This window comes from Typopeltis vanoorti, chromosome 1, assembly GCF_054136105.1.
Source record: "Typopeltis vanoorti isolate ZY-2024b chromosome 1, IOZ_Tvanoo_1.0, whole genome shotgun sequence".
NCBI classification, from domain to species: Eukaryota; Metazoa; Arthropoda; class Arachnida; order Uropygi; family Thelyphonidae; genus Typopeltis; species Typopeltis vanoorti.
In genome coordinates, this window is record NC_143549.1 from 118,817,615 (window position 1) to 118,833,812 (window position 16,198).

Below are 16,198 nucleotides of genomic sequence, written 5' to 3' on the forward strand. Positions count from 1 at the left end.
TATACAATCCTGGAAACTGAGGTTGGTTGTGTTTTGGCGTGGGTTGACCCAGGAACGAACGAAGTTTTAGTAGGGTGGTGAAATAAGTTTTAATGTTAAATTTCTTCATAATTTTCTCCAGTTTTGATGATAGAGAACTTACAAAGGCAATTGAATGGGAGTAATAGGATTGGAGTTCTCTTCTTGTCGAGGGTGAAGATATAGACTTCTTCTTCTGAAATAAGAGATCTCGCCCGATTGGCTAGAGTGAAAATAATACCAAGTTTCTGCGGAGGGAAGTGATGAGAGGAGGCATAAGTATCTATCTGTGTGAGTTGGTTTCCGAAAAATCGAAAATTTGAGACAATCAGGCATCCTAGTGATCTTTCAATCCAAAAAAGGCGAGAACGCCATTCATCTCTAGTTCCGATGTGAATTTGATATTCTGGTGGCGATTATTCAAATGATCTAAGAAAGTTTACAACTGTTCTAGACCATATTTCCTGATGAGGAAGATATCATCCTCGTATCGCAACCACAGTTTGGGTTTTAATGTTGCGCTTGAAATAGCTCTTTCTTCAAAGTTTTCTAGACATATATTGGCTAACACTGGAGAAAACGGGCTGCCCATAACTAAGCCGCTGATTTATTTATATATTTTCACTTCAAATGAGAAATAGCCGCCGTTTATGCAATGCGTAATTAGGGCAAAAGTTTTTTAGAAACTTTGTTTTTCAGTATATCGAGGACTTCTTCTGTGGGTACATTTGTAAAGAGAGAGAGAGAGAGACAATACCAAAACTAACTGTTCTGTCAGATTCCTTGAGTTTTATATATTTTATCTTAGATGTGAATTCTTCAGAGTTTTTGATATATGAGGAGGAATTACCAAGAAGATGTTTTAAGGAAGAGGCAAGGTATTTGGATAGGTTGTAAGTGGGTGAGTTATTTTTTAAATTATTTTATTCTATATATATATACCCCAGGCACTTGCAAATTGGGACTTGGTACACCTGGGGTACCTGAGATAAGTATGGCGTCCTTCACTCTTAGTCATACTTCTTTCCTATATTGTTTTTCGTCTTGACCCCTCTTACATCTCCTCTATTAACATCTATAGAAGAGGACACGATACTATAATCTTTACTATCCTAACTCTGGAGGGATTCCTCCACTCTCCCCTCAGAAGCTATTAGAGTAATAGAGGGCTAAGGGATTTTCATTTTCCTTTCATAACCACTAACCAAGGTGAGCTTGAGGACATTAAGGCGGAAGCCCCACCATCATGCTAGACTGCAGGTAGCCTACCCTCAGTTGAATTAAAACTCACTACAAAGACTCATAACTATTCAAAAAGGACGGAGCTTACTGGAAATGACCCAGCTCGGAGAATGGATACGATTGGGACACGGACACAAACACGGAAAAGAAGATACCTAATATTTGGAAACTATCAGCATGGGCTATTAGAAGTATACACCATAAAATACAAGAATGATACCAAACCTTGGAAAAACAAAACATAAAGAAAGCTACCATTACAGAATCAAAGAAGGAACAAAACGGAACAGATGAAATCGAGAATTATATCTACTTTTATAGTGGAGTAAAGATGGCAGAAAGGGCAAAGTCAGGCGTAATGATGTTCATACATAAAACTTTAATACGAAATGCTATTCATTACAACTACTGGAATGATAGAATCATAGATACAAGACTAAAGATACATAGAGGATATTTATGTATCTTTCCCTCTTCTTCTTTGATAAAACATCTCTGATTCTTCTTCTTTTCCCTCTTCTTTGCCCCAGAAGAGGGGAAAAGAAGAAGAAGAATCAGACATGTTTTATCAAAAACTACAAACGATTATACATCAAATAAACTCTTCTGATTATTCTGTAAGAATGGGTGACTTAAATGCAAGAATTGGTTATACCTCACTTAAATCCAATATAGGACCAATAGGAGAACCAATATATGATAATAATCTATGAAAATATATGAAGCGCCGAGTTATAGGGCCAAGAGTGACAGTGTGTTTTGACGAACGGTCGATAAATAAGTTTCAAACAGAGCTGCGATTGATTTTGTGTTAAACTTGGTAAACGTTTTACCGAAATGCATGAAATGCTTCAAAAAGCAGAGGGTGATGAATGCTTATCCCGTTCTCAAGTTTACGAGTGGTTTAAGCAATTTCAAAGTGGTCGTGAGACGCTTGAGGACGACTAAAAATCTGAGCCGTCCAAAAACTGGACTGAGCGAAGTTCACATCCAAAAAGTGCATGATTTCATCAAAGAAAACCCGAAATCGTCCGTAAGATAACACGAACATTGATTGAAAATGAACTGGAGATTCCAAAATCAACTGCGCACAACATTTTGACCTAGAGGTCAAAATGTTGTGCACTTTGCGTTCGTAAATTGAATTCACGATTTGTTCCCCACAAGTTGACCCACGACCAAAAAATGTATCGAATTGAATATTGTGAGAGTGCTGAGTTGATACCACCAGAAGAGGGGAATCAGAAAAAAAAGTCGGTTGGAGAAGTCAAAAGTAAAGATAATGCTGATTTGTTTCTATGATTCCAAGGGCATTATCCACAAAGAATTCGTTCCGCCTGGACAAACGATCAATGGTGAGTTTTATCTCGAAGTTTTGAAGCAATTGATAGCGAGCATTCGTCGCGTACGGCACAAATATCGTGACGGCCGACAGATCGTCAAAACACATTGTCACCCTTGGCATTATAACTCAGCTTTTAATGAAACAAATGTCATAAACAGTTGACACAACACTAATATAGGTTGCCGCTTTCGACAACAAAAAGATACAACAAGTGGCGCCACTAGTTTGTTCTATTTTCGAAAATTTCTGTTTCTTTTTGGACAGAGGGTGTAGAACGGGACTGTACATTAAAAGACTTAAAATATAGAATCCTGAAACAAATGAATAACGATTTAAAACAAAGAACAAAAATCGATATAATCGAACCAGAAACCTGACAGGAGTATTTCCAGAAGTGATGGCATGATGACTCCTTGATACTAGAATTCCTTTGAAATACAACATCAATAATATAGATGAATTTACATATGAAGTACTACAAAACACCCTCATACAAAGCAGAACAAGCACGTCATCAGGGGAAGATAATATAAACACAGGACTTATTAAATTAGTAGGTAAAGAATTTAATACCAGATTTCTAAAACTTATAAACCAAATATACAAAGCGGGAAAATCCCCAAAAAGCTGGAGTAGTGCTCTAGTGATTCCAATTTACAAAAAAGGACAAAAAACAGATTGCAATAACTATCGTGGTATCAGCGTCCTCACTACAGGTTATAAAATCCATGCAAAGATGTTAACAAACAAATTAATATCTATATGAGTGGTTCCCAAACTTTTTCGATTCTCGGCGCCCTATGTCAAATTCTTATAAGTATACTTTGCGAAATAGCGAATAATTTTTTAATTAAAGAATTAGGTAAAAATAAATAAAACATGTACTTAAGATCACACAAAAACGATAATTGAACAAATTCAACTAATTATCATTAGTGGGATGGATGAGCCTGTTATTCACCTCACATTTTCTCAAATCTTGGAATCAAACTGGACACAGCCACCCTTATTTCTTTCTCCACATTGATTTTCGCGCGATGCTTAGTTTTTATCACAGCGACCGCCGAAAATCCAGCTTCGCACAAATAAGAAGTCGCAAATGGAATTAGAATTCTCTGAGGTTTTTCACTTAGATGGGGATTTTCATCTTTTACTGATATCCAAAATTCAATTAATTCCATGCTGCTAAATTTTGTTTTCAACGTATTGTTGCAAGACAACTTAGTAAGATTCTCTTCTTCTGCAGCAGTGAATTCAGATGGAGCACTGGCATTAAACGGATCTTGAATCCATGCAAATTTATCGATATTATCATTTTGAAAATATTTCTCAAACCAAGTGATAAGCTGTGATAAGTGTTCTTCAAAAATGGATTTCATACCTCGAGAGAAATCAACTCTATTGGAGGTCAAAAACTGTTTCAACAAGGAGGAAACAGTCCTTCATTCATTTTTCTTTTCCATAATTTTAGTTTTTTTATAAAAGCTGAAATTTTCTCAATCGACTTTAAAAGGTGCATGTTTCATCCCTGCAGGAAGATATTTAGAGCATTCATCTTTTCAAAAATATCACATATGTATGCCAGTTTTACCAAAACATCTTCATTCACATAACGTTCGGTATACAGTACTTGTGGTTTTCCTCTTGAAGAAAATATAAATTTCCTGTCACATTTCAAACGTAGGAGACAAAAACATTACCACGAGACAGCCATCGTGAAGTGCTATAGTACAACAAAGACGTGTGCTCGGATCCCATATCTCACATAGTTTTTTGAAAAACCTTGCCTTCAACGGCAGAGTTTTGATAAATAAAGTTTACTACATTCACTACATATTCTAAGACCTGGTACAATGTAGGACTCAGATATTTTGATGCGAGTGCTTCCCTGTGAATAACGCAGTGGGTCCACAGTGCATCAGGGGCTTGGCTTCAAATAAGTGCCTGTAATCCTCCATAACAGCAGGACATAGAACGAGCACCATCAGTACAGACACCAACACACTTAGTTCACTTCAAATTATTTTTGGATATAAAAGTATCAAGGATCTCGAACAAGTCTTGTGAGCCTTAGCACCAGCAATGATATTTTAACAAAAGAGAGAAGGTCTTCTACAATGTTATTACCATCTATAAACTTGTATAAACATGTATCCGAAAGGACATAACATGATGATGTTCTCAAGATAGTCTATAGCATATTCCATTTCATCTTCAACACGTTACGATAACAGGAGTGATAATGATAAAGGAACACATCTTAAGTATTCATAATTACTACTTGTAAATTCAAACCAAAAAATACCTTATACAAAAATATAATATATAGAAATACTCATTACTGTCCATCCAGAAATAATAAAAATCAATAATGAAGAAATTAAACAAGTAGATCATTACATATACTTAGGACAACAGATATAAATGGAACAAAATATCATGGAGGAAATTAAAAGGCGCACGATGCTTGGGTGGAAAGCATTTGGAAAATTACTCTCAATATTCAAAAGCCAACTACCATTATGCCTGAAGAGAAAAAAGTTTTTAACCAGTGTATTCCTCCTATACTGACATATGGCTGTGAAACATGGACACCGAATACAAAGGAAATTCAAAAATTAAGAACAACACAATTTAGTATGGAAAGAAGTATGCTCGGTATCACAAGATTGGAATCACAAAAGGAATACATGGATAAGATATCAAACCAACGTCTCTGTCTTCATAGGAAGAGTGAAACATCTGAAGTGGCTGGGCATATTGCTCGAAGACAAGATCAGTATTGGACAAAAGAAGTATAGGATTGGATACTACGAAAGGAAAAACGGCCACGACGCCGACCTAATTCACGGTGGTTGATGATATCATAAGATTCGCAGAAGTGACATGGAAAAGGAGAGCCATGGACAGCGAGTTTTGCAGTAATCTTGGAAAGGCCTTCATCCAGCAGTGGATCGACAATGGCTGATGACGATGATGAGGGCTCATTATTGTGGCTTTTATATTTAAAATGATAAGCAATAATTGCAATCATACTCATACATAAATCTTTCTCTCTCTCTCTCTCTCTCTCTCTCTCTCTCTCTCTCTCTCTCTCACACACACACACACACACACACACACACACACACACACTGACTGCACTAATATGCTCTATGTTTACATAAAATAAAAACTTTTCGGGTGGAAGTCGTATTAAATACAAAGAACATGAAAAGTCTTAAAAAGGAAGAAGCGAAAGTAATACTCGAAAAATAAAGGATGGGCCTTTCAAAATTTGAGGCAAACACCGGTGAGAGAGTTAATTTTAAAATATTACGGATGAAATATGTTTAGACGTTCAAATAAGAATTCAAAGTTCTGTATGCAGTAGCGTGCCAATAGTACAAAAGAGAGTATCAACACACAATGTATTAATAACTGGATTACATTTTCTCCTTAATTTGAAGACTTACGTACAGTTTCAAAAATTTCAAACATTTCAAAAATGCCACTTTAATTTAAAAAAAAAAAAAAAAGAAAAAATTTGGTATAAAAAGATATTGTATTCAGGATACATACCAATTAAGAGGAAGAAAAGTAGCACAAACAAAGAAGTTCTTATCACTGAGGTCGCAGAAAAAACTGTAGAAAATACAATAGAAGACATGGAAATCACGTCTGTCACAACCAAGAGGTCAAGGGACAATGAAAGGGAAGATACAAAGAAATCAATATCGGTGCTCTTCTCTGAAAACATCCCACAGCATGAAGAAGAACAGAAAATTTACCCAGCTTCATCAGAAGTTTCTGAAGAAGAAAAGAGTAGCTCTGCCAAGCACAGCGTTAAAGGTGGAGCAATCGTCATTACATCCTTTAATGGATCTTTAGGAGAACCCGTGTTCCAGGTCTCCAACACACAATGTATTAATAACTGTGAATAGCATATACTTTGAATGGGGGGACCCTTAACATAAAGGACCTAAGAAAAGCCACTCCTGAACAGTTTAAGGAATTTTCCTATATAGTCTCAAACCTGAGTGAACAAGACATATTAGCAGTACATAGCACGTTATAGCGTAAATTAAAGCTTATAATATTATATCATCTATTATTTAGAACTATATCACAAATCTAATAAAAATATGTGACTTTTTCACCATTTTAAAATATTCCATTTATGTTGAATCTTCAATTTGAAAAGTCTGGCATAATAAATTTTCGCTCTGTACAAAGCTAAAGTTACCTCGATGTTGCTTGTCGTACTGCAACCAACTATCTGTGCTAGTCCACCCTGCACATAGCGTTTTCGTTTCACCAAATGTACACTGAAGATTTAGAGCTGAAAAGAAATGGATTATCGAAAGGAATTATTGTTTATAACAGTTAATTAGATCTTTCTTTAGAAAGTATGTAATATAATCAATCATCATGGTAATGTAATGTAAATGAAAGATAACTTTTTTGTGATAATTCCATACAGAACGTAGTGTAGAGTTTTGATAAATTTATAACACATTACTTCTTGAATAAAATAAGGATTTTATAATTCGGAACTCTGTTCTAGAAACAAATGTTAGTTTAGATTTCCAAAAATGAAGTCACAAAGCTTATTCCAGGTACAAGGCTCAGGTAACCCGTATCATTCACCATGGAACAGATTCAGACTGGCCATAGCCGGTGTTCAATTTCGTCTTATTATTCTATTTTCGTTGTTCCATTGTTCTATTGTTCTGTTGTTCTTTCCTCAAGTGTTCTATTGGTTGATCATCGTAACTTTGCACACGCAGTCACGTTTGTTTTAATTTCTTTCTCCTGACACGATCTCTCAAATGTTGTCTGTCCATCAACATTCATTCTTCCAGGCACAGTTAAATGGTGAAATAACAATTCACGTATAAGAAAATCTTATATCTGAGATGATGCATTCAGGTATGAGATTTTCTCCAGGAGTCAGCTACACCTATAGTCATCGATCCAACTGAGAGAAGAGAAAAAAAAAAAAAAACAGGATTTTTTCCCTTCATATCATCAACTTTCAGTGTTCGATGAACCGGACGTGATGTTTATTTTATCAGTGTATGTGATGTTCTGACTTATGTGCAACGGTCCTTCTGTTGAATACCATAGTATGTCCCTTTAGTCTACCTATTAATTCTCCCCTTCCGTATTCCTGAAGTTTCGGTACGTAATATAATGCTTATATTAATTCCGAGGTTACCATACCGTAATTACGAAACTATCTTTTGGTTTCTTGGACTGGAGTTTCCATTACTCGGTTCAAGTGGCACCTTTACATTTTTATTATGAATGTGACATTGCAACTCTGGGCAGGGAAGAAGCAGATTACTTCCATTTTCAGTGAATAGAACAGGTCTCAAACAATATGTATGACTTCATTTCTTCTTACATCAGATATTTTTCGGTTTTTGAAAATTAATTGCTTTACAATTACGCAAACTCTGCAATGTAAGACGTACACATAAATTTCAATGTCGAACAGCGCAAGTCGGACATTAAACTTTCTCAGGTATATTATGAGTATTTTCCAATATTTTTCATACATTTACAAAGATTATTTTGTTTTCCCGAATTCAAAAACATCATGAACTATCTTGAAAAGTTTTAATAAGATTAATTTTACTGTTAATTTTCTTCTTCACAGTTTTAATTACAAAACATTTATCACTTGAATTTTATTTTGAATAATATGCTTATTAGATGTCGCCATTCATAAAGAAGGTAACATTTAATCTAAACTTAAGGAGATTCGATTGGAAGCTCAGAGCGCTAAAATTTCGAAAATTTTAATTTAGAACAGCGGTCGGCAACCTTTTCAGACTCGCGGGCCACTTTCAACTTCCATTTTTAATAATCGGGCCGCAAGTGTTTAATTAAGCGAAAACAGTGAGGGGAAAAAATACTCCTTTTATCACTGTTTATTATATCAAACTTAAAAAACCACAGAAATATTTAAAGTACGAGATATGAAACAAGAATGAAAATGAAACTCAATCTAAAATGATTATCAGTAAAAACAAAGTAATATGGTGTATGCATCACAATATGTGTGCCTCCCTTTTATGGAGACACACATATTGTGATGTGTGTCTCCATAATGCTTTTGGGCATTTTCTAACAAAAATGTGTTATTTTCATGTGCCAAAATCTCGGTTGTCGCTGCATGAAGTCGCCTTTATTATCCCCATCCATGATGGCTCACAAAGTTGACTAGACCAAGCTGCACAACGATATCACGAAGTATAGGTATACAATTATTTTTAATTTTTTATTTCTATTATAAAATTATTATTAAAATAATTCACCATATGGGCCACATGCCATGTAAGCATGGTCAACCTTTTATGGCCCGCTAAAAATGCAATTTTGGGCTGCATGCGGTCGGCGGATCGCCGACCCTTGATTTAGAACACTCAAATTTATCATGTATGGTTCCTGAAAAAAGATGGAGAAGGCTGTTTTGTAAGAAGGAAATCTTTCATTTCGTAAGTATTATAATTGAAATCGGTTTTGTTTTTCTTTAGAATCAACTGAATTAAGAGGATTCTAACATTTATTTGAATCATGTGTAATTTCAGAAACATTCTAGAAAAAGAGTTTTCCAGAGATTATCTATAGATTTCCGTAATAAATCTTCACATTTTAACAGTTTCTTTAAAAGACATTCTAAAAACATACTTTTATGTTCTGTGAATGGGCAATGAGAATGCTATTTGTATTTCATAGCATCCAAATTTAAAATTTCTGGAAGATATTTCCTACCATATTTTGTAAAGGTCAGAATCTTCCATATTTAAACTTTTTTGTTCCTTCTTAAATCAAAATAGTCTTATAAGAAAAGAAGAAGTATACCATTCAAATATCTGACTTCTCTAAATCTGTTGGCTGAAAAATTCTCTTTTCAGATGAATCTTTCTCATTACATTGCAAAATTTCACAAGTAATCACATAGCATATTGGATATTATCCGATTATTCGTAGCATTCTTGAAGTTCATGTTCAGAAGACAGATCGATTGTAGATCTGTGGAAAACTAAAGATTAAATCTGTATAATACAAATATAAGCTCTTTCTTTTAAGATGGAATGTATGGATGAGCGATAATAAGATAGAGTAATACAATACTAGTCATTAGTTCTTTCATAAGAATGGTTAGAGAGTATTTGCTAAATAAATTAATTGTGTCTTCAAAATACCACTTTATAATTGTTTATAGAAAGAAGTATTTTTTGCGCTTACAACTTAGATACTTAAGTAAATACTGTGTCAAAAATTTTATGCGTCTGCCAGTCGGACAGCAAGGTCACCAGTAGAGACAAACAGTGTTATTCATGAAGCATTTCGCTTTGTGCCTTTTGATCTTTGATGAACATTCGGGAAATTTGAGATGAAACCTTTGTTCTTCATTCAGTTGTTTGTATAGCAATTTATTAGAGCAAATCAATAATAAAAACAAGGAATTATTCTGTATCAGATTTGGTCTTGATTAATGATAAATCTTGCTTACTCGGATCACGAACAATATCACAATAGTAATACCCATTATAACACACGTGAATTTATCGCAAACAGCATCATTAATCTACGTCACATATTCTTCGCTGACAATTATCTTATATATAGTAAACTTCGTAACTTCAATAATAAGTGATTTTCTCACTACCCATTGAAGTGTACTAAAATCACATAAACCTGATATAGAGGAGAAACTAATAAATTATGCTAATTGAATTGATATATTCTCAATGCGGTATATATACACGGGACATAACCTCATTTAAGATTATAATCTGGATACTTTCTGCGTGTGAGTGGTGATCTCCAGGTTCCTTCACCCCATGCAAGTCGCCCCTACTCCCAATCACAGCAACAGTGCAAATATTCCAATCATTGCGGTTAAAATCCTACAAAAACTCCAAGAATCTCTTAAAATATCAAAATTGCTCATAAAATTGCAAAAACGCAAAAAATCACACACACACACACACACACACGCACGCACGCACGCGCACACACGCACGCACGCACGCACACACACGCACGCACGCACGCACACACACACACACACACACACACGAGTGTGCTCGGACGCGAACGGACGTGCCTGAAATCGCTCTTGCTTTTACCATGATTTGTGCGGTATCTAACAGAATAATTGGAAGTATCTGGTATCGAATGATAGCTTGTACAGTGATCTATCTAACAGTGACTAATTTACTGTGTAGTTCACAGTTTTAAGTGCATATGAGTTAATTTTATTCTATCGTTATGGACTGAATACTGCTGTTCTGATTGTATTTATCGTTCAGTTACCCTCAAAACAACGACCCGTGCATAATAAGATTAACTGCTACCCTCCCAACTGCTACCACTGGAAACATAATTCAACAGAAGTGTCTTTTATAGGAACAAGCAGGAAAACTGTAAGTAAATTTTTCTTATACTTTGTATATTAGAAAAGTTAGCAGTTGAATGTGAGGATATAATACTACAACTCGAGTAATATTGAAATGGCAGCACGGGAGGAATTAGAATTTGAAAAAGCCCTAGATTTGCTGTGTAACGTAGCCAAAGTAAACGGCAATTTAAAGAACGATTTAAAAAAGGACATACTAACCATGGAGAGGGAATTAACAAAGGTTTTCAATAAAATGAAAAACGAAACTAAAGTATCAATAGTAACTACAGACTGCTACCAACAACCAGGAACAGGCTAACCTAGCGCAGTCTACTCAACTATACTCGCATGCCGTTGAACACAAAGCTAAAAACAAAGATGAATCTGAAAACAACTCATGCTAGTGAAACGGATAGCTCAATTAAACAGCGAGGAAACTAAAAATATCATCAAAGAAAAAATCAACCCATGGAAAATCAAAGTCGGAATGACAAAAATGAAAAATATTAATAACGCAGGAGTCTTAATTGAATCGAAAGAAAAGACCGACATAGATTTGCTACATAACGAAATCAGGAAGGAATGTAAAGACATATTAGTAAGAAATCCCACTAGGAAATATCTTCCAAGACTAAATACAGTATATATGACATTCCCAGTGACATTGATACCAACAATGCAATTGACCCAATCCGCATGCAGAACGAAGAATTCTTCATTGGCGACACAATTATGACACAGAAATTTATCATGACAAATAAAAAAAAACAAACAAAATAAACTTGATTATAAAAGTCGATCCAACGGTGAGGAGCAAACTACTAAAAACCGGTGTCAAAATCCTATGGAGAATTTTCCATTGCGCAGATTATAAACGTTATGAGATGCTTTAACTGTAATAAATTTCACCATCATACACGAGACTGCAGGGAAATAACCACCTGCCCATTCTGCTCTAAAGAACATAAGTTCAGCGAGTGCCCACGAAATAAGTCCGAGATGAATTTCATAAATTGCCAAAATCACAACAAGCACGGCAAAACCAGAAATGATTGCAAACCCATGGCATTAAACAAAGACTGCCCGACATATAACTACGTACTACAAACAGCGCAAAATCCAAAACATAGATTATGGAAAGGAATAATAAAGCTTGTAGAAACAGCAATACTTCCCTGGCATGCCTTCAAATAAATCTACAACGCTCTCTCAAGGCTGTCAATAACTTAACAGAACACATAAATAGAAAAAAACATAGGACTGGCATTAATACAAGAACCCTACAATATCAACAATAAAATATGCAGCTTTCCAAGTAATAACAAAATATTTTCCAAAGGATCAGAAAGAAAGAGAGCTGAAATACTCGTAGTAAATCCTGAAGTTGATGTAATATTAATTACCCAGCACAGTAACGAGGAATCGGTACTTATTGAAATTACGGTCAGAGGAATTAAAATTTTTGCTGCGAGTATGTATCTCGACTATCACACAGACATAAAACACGACTTAGAAAAAATGAGAAACATCGCGGAGTTTACCACCAAACATGGCCTAATACTTAGAATAGATAGCAATGCCCTTAGGTATTATGGTTTAATGAAAACACAAACAATAGACGGAAAAATTTGGAAGAGTTCATAGCATCAAATTCCCTACACATACTAAAGGACGAATGTAACACTCCATCATTCGAAAATAGCAGAGGAAGCAGCGCTTCATCGATCTAACAATGGCAAACAACGCTATTTTACCCCTCGTTTCTGAATGGAAATACGAAGAAGAGGAAAGCTGTTCTGAAAATAGTATAATACGTTTCATCATCAGTAACAAAAATTTAAAGAGAATAGATAACAAAAACCACCGCATTAACATCAAATACTTCACCAATAAGCGAACCTAGAGAAATTTATAAAATCATTAAAAAGATAATTTTCACGCTTAATCTCAGAACATCATTTAATGCGAACAGCGAAAAACAGCACAGCTTAGACAAGATCCTAGCCATCTGGGCATCAGCACAAACCGATATAGACTTCTTTACAGAAGTACTTTCATCCATCCTGATGAAAGTGGTTCTGCACTTTCATCAGGATTGAAAACATCAAGTGATTAAACACTCAGAACACCTAAGAAGCGAAACATAGACGGAAAAAAATTAGTACCGTTGTGGAACGACGAACTATCAGTCCTAAGAAAAAGTGTTAAGACCACAATAGTTTAGGAATATTATCTACAATATTTTGAATATACAAAATTCGTACACGTGACAATAGCGAAACTTAACCTCCATAATGTATGTTTGGTTTCATAGTTGAATTTAATGAATATGAAGGAAGTCTTTGCTGGATTTTTTCGCATGTAAGGATGTATCAGCTTTGCTACTTAGGCGGTTTCCTGATGTAAGCTTGCTCAATTCGTTTTGTTATGCCGATCACTTGTTACCTCGGTACCTATATTCCAAAGAATAAGATATTCAAAAATCTGAAAAGTTTTTAAACTCAGTTTGGTATTGATAAACCGGACATACTTCGAAAAATGATGTGTTTTCAATTTTCAACGGTTAATAGAAGAGTATTGTTTACCCTGTATTATGAGAGCCTATTTCACCTATTCCTCTAGGATTATGGATTATTCTTTAACGTTGTTTGGGAAATTAAGTAAGCAAATTGGTGGTAACGATTATTATTCTTTGAAAACTATCCGTAAATCAATGAATAACTTTGTAGGATATATTGTAGCGAATTAATCTCTTATTTTCAGGCGATGAAACATTTCTTGTATTTTTTATAACAACACCGTGCTTTACTAATTTTAAGGAAAGACATGCTGTACAACAAATCGTTTAAGAAATTAAAAATAATGATGGTTATCAACGTTAAATAATCTGTGAAAAACATTATATGCACCTTGTTTAGAATTTTGTAGACCTAGAATTATATATATATATATATATATATATATATAGTAAGTAGATAAATGTACTCGGTGATTGGATATGTCATCTTTTTGATGGAATGAACCCGAAAAACTAGAAAACACTTCACTTTAATTGAGCAAACCACATGTTTCGTCACATATGATATCTTCAGGTGTGGTAACACTTAAATCAAATAAAAAAATATATATATAAATCCGCGAAAATACTGCGCGACTATAATAACAGACTTGTGAGCTAAAGTAAAGTTTTAATAGTTTTTAATAGTTTTAATTATTATCCGTTCTTTTGTTTTATTGTTGTGCAAATGCGGCTGCATGAGATCACGTTATGTCAGTACCTAATGGCAGAACTATCCGAGTCAGGTAGACTATAGCTAAGGTTGATGTTGATATGATAATAGTGTTGTGAGAAAATGGATATTCTGAGCATTTCCTCACAACTCTCTTCTGTACAGTTCCTCAGAGTATTATTTCCATCTGTTTATGAATTCGATTTTACTATTAGTAATGCTCCATTCCTCTATTTGATATAATTCAATTAGGCCTTAAAATTCGGGTCTAAATCACGAACTAAATGAACCATGCTATTATAATTGAGCATCCACATCTTGAATTAAAGGTAGTCACATTTGTTTGTGTAGAACGTTTTCTTTCCTGCTTGACGGCTCTTCGAAATTCTCTATATAATATCCTGTATGATTCAGTGTGTGTGTCTCTATGATTTTAAAAACGCCTTCTTTTGGTTAGTTCCCATGTTGAAACCAACATCCATTGGTCTCTCGGACTTCTTATTCGCCAGAGATAATTCTTGGCTGTCTCTTGAATTATCACCTTCTTTCCTCACGAAGCATTTCTGGTAAATTCGTCTCATTTGTTTCCAGATTTATATATATATTTATAGTGTTGTGACCTATTCTTCTTATTTTTCTTCTATTAACTTTGTTATACTTTATATCCTGTCAGTACGCCATTTATGTTGTGTCCCAATTTACGATTTTTGTTCTATCTAACAATTCCTGCTTAGCGATGTTCTTTTATTATCTACGCACGAGATATCACCAAAAATTTTACTAATACTTATGTTATTTCTCCCCGTAGTACCCCTAATATTTGTATTTATACTGCGCCTTTAGGGATATTTAGTTTAAGATATTATATACAAAAACAAGGAGAAAAAACTAAAACATGTCAGAAAGTGTAACTATATTGCAGTCGTGACACTTTATCTCATTTCTTAACATTAATTTCTCGCGTGATTAGGTTCGTAATTTTTTCAAGTGGTGCATTGGATAGAAATTTCAGACAACTGTTTTATCATTGGACAAAAGGTTTATTAAATGCTTTAACATGGTACAATTCAATTTTTTGTGATTACTCAATTTAATGATAAACTAAATACTTACAAACTAACATTAGCTTATTACAATAATTAGGCTATGATTCTATAATTAGTATTACGATCATGTCGCCATAACAATTCAACACATAAATTCACTTGACATGGACAAATAAGATTAATTCACACTACTTAACTATTCAAACTTAAGTAGATTAACTAAACCATTTACTGCACTAACACACAACGATGACATTTTAACTTTCCAATACAATACAATAGACATGCAAAATTCTCAGGACACTTAATTTTTCACTTAGCATTAACACTAGCCAGCTTACTTTTAATATATTCCGTCAGATACTAAAGTCCTATTATACATTTTCCATGGTCACTTCAACAGTTCAGTATTAGAATAATGATACTTATCACAGACAAATTTTAGTTAACATTAGATATATTTTACAGTACCTTTCAATCTTGGGATTTTCATATGGACCTTTACCTTCTTCTGATTGAACTATCTTGATATAACCTCACAGATAATCTGCTTCTCCTACGTTCTTTTTGGAAATGAACTACGCTTACGCTGGGTTAACTTTTCATAACACCGAACACACTTTGAATCATCTATATATCGGCTGTGCAACTCGCCACGTGGACATCGATTTCTTTACCTCTTTCCGCTTTTCGTAGTGTCACTGAAGTCGAAACACAAAGAAATATGCCTTCTTTTCCTCGACTTTATGGCATTCTTCGCTGCTCACATAGGAGATATGGAACCGAGATTCCGCTCACTTTTGTTTCCGTGTTGTGGCTTTGGAGACATAACTCCAATCTCGCTGCTCAGGATATCACTGTGAAATCCCCACGAAAGAGGGCGCAAAGGGCTCTCCTGGAACAGAATCAAAACCAAAAC

General features: G+C 34.6%; 1 protein-coding gene across 1 annotated transcript in view; it reads right to left on the minus strand.

Annotated features, from left to right (window-relative positions):
• The window catches only part of LOC150110350 (uncharacterized), a 163,440-nt gene extending 147,332 nt beyond the window's left edge, over positions 1-16,108 (minus strand). The window contains exons 1-2 of the mRNA XM_090396379.1: positions 16,078-16,108; positions 6,831-6,926 (exon numbers count right to left, since the gene is read on the minus strand). Of these exons, the coding sequence (XP_090252505.1) occupies positions 6,831-6,926; positions 16,078-16,108 (127 nt within the window). The remainder of the gene's footprint in view (positions 1-6,830; positions 6,927-16,077) is intronic.
• Between the last annotated feature and the right edge of the window lie 90 nt (positions 16,109-16,198).